Source organism: Octopus bimaculoides, chromosome 17, assembly GCF_001194135.2.
Source record: "Octopus bimaculoides isolate UCB-OBI-ISO-001 chromosome 17, ASM119413v2, whole genome shotgun sequence".
Lineage (NCBI taxonomy): Eukaryota > Metazoa > Mollusca > Cephalopoda > Octopoda > Octopodidae > Octopus > Octopus bimaculoides.
In genome coordinates, this window is record NC_068997.1 from 4,700,143 (window position 1) to 4,707,513 (window position 7,371).

A 7,371-nucleotide genomic window follows, 5' to 3' on the forward strand; every position below is an offset into this window, starting at 1 on the left:
ATATATATATATATATATATATATATATATATATATATATATATATATATATATATATATATATATATATATATATATATATATATATATATATATATATGTTTGTGTGTGTGTGTGTTTATAATACTGAATACTGAATATATATACACATATATATACACATATATATACACACACATATAAATACATACATTCATACAAGTTCTGATAATATAAAAAATTGTCTTTGCTATAAATCGGAACTTCTACAATGTTTTAGTTCCATCAATATTTTCTGATTTTTATCTTAAAAAAAAAATAAAATGAATATTCAGATAACCCACCTCACCCTCCGCCCTCACTATGCTTGCTCCCTCTGGAGATTTCTATTGTTTTTCTTTATGTGTTCTTCTATGTTTCTAGTTTAATAACTGACATTTAATAGTTGTTTGTTTTCACTTGTTAATCCATTTGTATTTGACAGGAATTCAAGTCTTTGAGACTCGAGATTGGAACATTAATTAACTGAAACTATGTAAATTTTTGACAAGTAGGTGCAGGCGTGGCTGTGTGGTAAGAAGCTTGCTTCCCAACCACGTGGTTCCAGATTCAGTCCCACTTTGTAGCACCTTGGGCAAGTGTTTTCTGCTATAACCTCGGGCTGACCAAAGCCTTGTGAGTGGATTTGGTAGATAGAAATTGAAAAAAGTCCATCTGTCTCTCTCTCTCTCTCTCTCTCTCTCTCTCTCTCTCTCTCTCTCTCTCACTCTCTCTTTCTCTGTATGTGTCTTTGTGTCTGTGTTTGCACCCCCCCCCTCCCATCAGTACTTGACAACCAGTGTTGGTGTGTTTACATCCCTGTAAATTAGCAGTTCGACAAAAGAGACTAATAGAATAAGTACGAAGCTTACAAAATGAACCTTGGGGTTGAATCATTTAACTAAAAAATTCTCCTAGGCAGTGCCCCAACATGGTCACAGTCTAATGACCAAAACCAGTAAAAATGAAAAAAATAGATAAATAAAAGATATAAGAAGTTAATCAAAATCTAAATTGTCATAATAATAAATTTCTTTTACCTCTTCTGAATTACATAGCATTTTCACAAGTGCCATAAAAGTACCCAGAACTCACTATAAAATAGTTGGGTTTGTGAAGGGTATTCACGTATTGAGACTGTGCCAAAGCAGACATTGAAGCTCACCGTAGCCATCCAGCTTGTCAGATACTATCAACCTGTCCAACCCATGCCAGCATGGAAGGTGGACATTAAATGACAGTGATGCTGATTAATAAATTTTAACAGGAAGCCATTCTAATTGGTCAACTTCAACTAACCAGTGAATGTCTTGATCATCAGTCTGCTTACTTGGGAATAGCAACAACAATTGTTTGAATCTAGGATAATGCTCCTAGCACCAAACTTCTTCTCTCTCCCAGTTTCACTTAATACCATCATCTTGTCCACCTCCTCCTCCTCCTCCTTCCTCCTATCAACACTATTATGACTATTTCTCAGATTCCCCACCCAGTCATTCTTCCCTAACACTTACCATTCTCTGGAATTTCTTTCCTGGCCACAGTTTCCTGCAAAACATTAGCCAGAATGTATGATGGTCAGAGAGCACTGTAGTTGAGCTCCTCCTTCTCCTCTTACTCAAACTATTTTCATAATTAATAAATTAACAAACTATCACAGAGGAGCCTCTATAGATTTCCTTGACTTTCTAGTGATAACAGCCAACTTTCCCTTCAACCACACCCTACCATCTTAAAACAAACAGGAACAACATATTAAAAAATAGCATCCTAGGTACCATTAAAATGACTAGAAGGTCATGGATGGAGCATCTTTGAGCACAAGAGTTCTTGATCAAGGCTGATCAACAACTACCAAAAACAGGACACAAGTGTGGTCCTGGATACACTATGTCTGAAAAAATAAGCGGTGATGACCTTAGTTGGAATGTCTCTGATCAAAGGTCTCCTGAGCAACAACATAAACAAATAAGCATCAAATTTACTTTTTTCATTCCATACCAAATTTTAACGTGTTAAATGTTAATGATCAAAGTGCTAATGAGTTAAGAGTTAATAAGTTAAATGTTAACAAGTAATAATGACTTGTCTTAACAAGTTAAGTATTAAGGAACTAAGTGCTAATGATTTAAGTGTCAACTAATTAGTGTTCATGTATTTAAAGCTGGGAACATCAAACCTTAATTAGAAATAGTTGTGTGGTGAGAGAATTACAGCTTTAGCTCAATAGCTGTTATGGTTTTAATTATTCCAGCAAGTGTGGGAGACAACTATGTACATGTTCCAGTCTTTTTAGACCTTCCCAGCAAACCATAGAAATTGTCATACTTGCTGGATTAATAATGAGAGAACCACTAAATAAATACATATATAATATTTGTTTCAAATTTTGGCACAAGGCCAGCAATTTTGGATGAAGGGTTAAGTCAATTAAATCAACCCCAGTGCACAATTGATGCTTATTTCATCAATCCCCAAAAGGATGAAAGGCAAAGTCAACTTCAGCAGAATTTGAACTCAGAGCATAAAGACGGATAAAATACTGTTAAGCATTTTGCTTGGCATGCTATTGATTCTGACAGCTTGATGTCCTTGATCCAAATTTTGGCACAAGGCCAGCAAGTTTAGGGGAATGGTTAACTCAATTACATCAACCCCAGAAAACAACTGGTACTTATTTTATCAATCCCAATAGGATGTAAAGCAAAGATAAACAAACTGCTGCTAAGCATTTTGCCTGGCATGCTAACAATTCTACCAGCTTGCTGCCTTAAATACATGCATAATATTGCTCAGCATAACAGTATGCTGAAAATTAACATATTTATGAAAAATATTATTGTAATAAGTTGCTCAGAGATGCCATCAGCATGGAAAACACAAGTGATCATTTTATTTAATGCTGTGGTATAAAATCTCTAATTAAAAATAATTATGTTGTATGGAAAAGACTAATTTTATTTTAATAATTTCAGCAACTAATTTCAGGCACAGATATGGCTGTGTGGTTAAGATGCTCGCTTAACAGCCACATTGTTTTGGGTTCAGTCCCACCATGTGGCACCTTGGCCAAGTATCTTCTACTGATCAAGCCTTGTGAGTGAATTTGTCAGAAAGAAATTGTGTGGAAGCTTGTCGTGTGTGTGTGTATGTGTGTGTGTGTGTGTGTGTGCATGTGTATGTTTGTGTTTGTCCAAACACCACCACTTGACAACTGATGTTGGTTTGTTTACATCCCCATAATGTAGTGATTTGGCAAAAGAGACTGATAGTCCCAGACTTTAAAAATAAGTACTGAAATCAATCAGTTTGACTAAAACTTTTCAAGGAGGTGCCCCAGCATGACCACAACCAAACTGAAACACATAAAAGATAAAAGATATAAAAGAGACCTAACTCTGGACATGTTTAGGTCTTATTAACCTTCATCTGTAAAGTATAGACTTATTGGTCATTGTAGATATTTCATGATTTCTTTAATTTGTCTCATTGCAGGGAATATAATTTAACTTTTATCTGAGATCAACCAGCAATGAGTAGCAGAAAACATTCTTTCAAAAAGCCAACCACCTCAAAATGGTAAGAATATTTCATATCTGTAAATGATCAGCACCACATGATGGCACTGGTGGGGAAAAAGAAGAATGGTGAGAAAGTTTAGGTGTGTTTACACTTCTTACATGAGACAGATTCATCATCATTTAACATCCATTTTCCATGCTGGCATGGGTTGAATGGTTGACAGGAAGTGGCCAGCTGAGGAGCTGCCTGGGCACCGTGTCGGTTTTGGCATAGTTTCTATGGCTGGATGCCCTTCCTAACACCAACTAATTGACAGAGTGTACTGGGTGCTTTTATGTGGCACCAGCACTCACAAACCCACAAGATTAGGATCACTCAGCTAAAGAGGAATACAGGGGATGTGTCTTCTCAAGCACAGCAAACCACCAAAAGTCCTGGTCCCTTGTCATCCCCTCTGTGAGGCCCAACATCTGAAGATCCTTTCTCACCACTTCATTCCATGTCTTACTGGGTCTACTCCTTCCACATGTTCACTCCACAATTAGAGATTGGCACTTCTTGATGCAGCTGTCCTCATCCAAAGGCATCACATGACTGTACCAGTGCAGTCTTCTCTCTTGCACACTACATCTGATGCTTTGTACACCCAGTTTTTCTCTCAAATCATTTATACCTTGTCGTATGTGCTCTTGCAAAGGAATAAACATCACAAATTCACCTCATTTAAAACTCCATACCTAAGACAAAATTATTTAGTGTCCAAGCATTGCTGACTTGTGTTGTTGTGTATTGGACAGATTTCACTATCAACTGAAATCTTTGTGAAGATTACTCTGCTGCCTTCTTTTGCTGGAATGAGCAAGTAATTTACTTCTATCCAGTGGTGTTTTTTAGTTCCCCCTCCCCTTCAAAAAAATATTGTACTATGGACAGGCACTTTCCTCTTCAGCTAAACCTTCATCATCTTGGAGAAGAAGGTTAGAGCAGAGAAGGATATGCTGCCTTTCAGTGAATTTGCTGAAATCTGAATGAAAATGGGCTGCATAAATGGGCCGACTCTCATTATGCACCTATAGAACACATCTGGAAGATGACATGCTGCCATTGCCAGGGAGAGTAATCCAGCATCTGTAAGTCTACCTGACTGAGCCTAGATATCATCACTAACCCCTATATTGGGCCGGTGGTTCATTTCTTTTTCTATACTTTTATGTTTTTATTCCTTTTTTTTCTCATTGGCATGGCTGTGTGGCTTAGAAGCTTGCTTCCCAACCACACAGTTTTGGGTTCAGTCCCATTGAGCAAGTATCTTCTACTATAGCCCCAGGCTGACCAAAGCCTTGAAAGTGAATTTGGTAGATGGAAACTGAAAGAAGCCCATCATATGTATGTGTATGTGTTTGTCATTTCTCCTATCAACAAACCATCTACTGGCTTTGCACCTATGAAAATGTGTGAAATGAGAAATCCCTTACTTGAAAAAAGGGTAAGGTTTTTGGTAGCAGGAATGTCTGACTGTTTTAAAACACTGTCTTAATGATACATTCATCTAATCCATGCTGGCATGGAAAAAACTGGCATAAAAACAAATGAATTCTATGTAAACCCTGAACATCTTTATAAACATTGGGTATTAAGACAAATAGAATGGGCTTGCATTATTTGTTCCAGCTCTTTCTGTACCCTGGGTTCAAATCCCATCAAAGTCTGCTTTACTTTTCATCCATATCATCATCATCTTTATGTAACATTCATTTTCCATGCTGGCATAGTTTGGTTGGTTTAATAGGTTCCAGTTAGCCACAGGACTGCATCATGCTCCATGTCAGCTTTGGCATGGTTTCTATGGCTAAATGCCCTTCCCAATGCCAACCACTTTACTCATTTTTGGAATAAATAAATGAAGTACTTGTCAAGTACTGGGACCAGTTCATTCTCTTCCCTTTCTCCCTCCCTCTGTCTTTCTGTCCTTCTCTCTGGAGAGGGTTAATACTCTCATCTCTTTTCCCACAGACTCTGCGTTTGCTCTTTGACTGAGTTATGTCAATCATCACGTTTATCAAGTTCTTTTTCTTTTTGTTATTATTATTATCATCATTATTATTTGCACTACAATCATGATATTTTTAACCTCAAAAGTTGTTCCCCAATGAAACATAAGAAGTGAGTCTCTGATTCCAACATGCAAATTTATTTAGACCTATCTGCCTGATTAACATCATCATCATCGTCATTTAACATCCCTTTTCCCCTACTAGCATGGGTTGGATGCTTTGACAAGAAAAGATGAGCCAGAGGGCTCAGCCAGGTTCTATGCCTGCTTTGGCATAATTTCTATAGCAAGATGCCCTTCTTAACATCAACCACTTAATAGAGTGTACTGGGTGCTTTCTATGTGGCAGCAGCACCAGTGAGGTTACCAAGTACCCATAAAATATAATTAAGTGGGGTATAGACTGGAGAAAGAAACTATGACAGAGGGAGGGGAGCAGGTGTCACTAATTATTTATGTGATTAAAAATTTTTGCTGAAACTATTAATTAACTGATTCATATTTCTGACTGTATTTACTGTTTTTTGCCACTACCAGTTGTTCTCAAATATGTTTTTATGTAAATCTATTCTTCTACATCTCTACTACATCTCTATTACATGTTTTTTTTCCTTTCACCCAAACTTGAGGAAGAAAAGCTAATGTTACCCCAGCAGGATCTAAACTTAATATACAGAGATTATGAAGCAAAGCAACTATTGTAGAAATAACTAGAGTATAATGAGCAAAGGAAATTACCCAGAGTCATCGTCTACTCAGAAAATAACCAGTTATGTCAGTGCTAAAATATGTTAACACTGACTTACATATATACGCAATGTCTTTATAAATAAGCAACATTGACAGAAAGAAACATTACAACACCATAATGTTACAATATTCATTACTCAGACACACCATCCATATAAAAAAAACAATAGTTAAGTTAGCATCTATATATTTAACCCTCTTGTTATTATATTTCTGTTGAAAAATATAAGTGACAGAATTAATTAATATTAATACTGAAAGGTAATATTTATCTCCATTTAAATGTGGATGTTCTGTTAAAACAAACTATACTGTGGTAGATACCATGACAGAAACTCTCATATAAGCCAATATGAGTGTTATTCTCATGGATCTACCACAGTAGAGCTTGTTCCAACAGAACATCCATGTTTAAGTGGAGATGAATATTTCTGTTTAAGCACACTGCCTTTGCTTCACTTAATTTTGAAAATAATAAAGAATTTAGTAAGGTATCTTTGTCATTATTAATCTGGTGTTTGGAACATAAATTAGCATGAAATTTTGATGGAAGGTTTTAATTTAGATCAGTTTGAAACAGGAAAGTTTGTATCATAGAACTAGGAGCAGTTTCAGGTCAGTTGGTATCAAAAGAGTTAATGTTGGAAGTATAAATGATAATATAAAAAGAAACTAACAATAAACAATTATGCAGTGAGGAAAAACAATTTTAGTCATTGATTAACATTGTTTTAATTAACTGGCAAGTCTCCCATACTTACTGAATTAATTAGAATTAATTAAAATAATATTAGTGGAGAGGGCAGTGAATAAGCAGAGCTGTTAGTGTTGGATTGAATGTCTTGTGATACTTATTCCAGCTCTCTGCTCTCTGAGTTCAAATCCTGTTGAAGCTGACTTTGTCTTTTATCCTTCTGGGGTTAATAAATACAGCACCAGTCAGGAACTGGGATTGATTCTCTCTTTCTCTCTCTCTCTCTCTCTCTCTCTCTCTCTCTCTCTCTCTCTCTCTCTCTCTCTCTCTCTCT

The 7,371-nt window shown here is 36.2% G+C and overlaps 1 protein-coding gene across 2 annotated transcripts in view; it reads left to right on the forward strand.

The window, feature by feature from the left end:
* The window catches only part of LOC106876158 (GRAM domain-containing protein 2B), a 224,170-nt gene that overhangs the window by 55,767 nt on the left and 161,032 nt on the right, over window positions 1-7,371 (forward strand). For both annotated transcript variants that reach the window (XM_052973837.1, XM_052973838.1), the window contains exon 2: window positions 3,514-3,597. In XM_052973837.1, coding sequence (XP_052829797.1) covers window positions 3,551-3,597 — 47 coding nt within the window. In that variant the 5' untranslated portion in view covers window positions 3,514-3,550. The remainder of the gene's footprint in view (window positions 1-3,513; window positions 3,598-7,371) is intronic.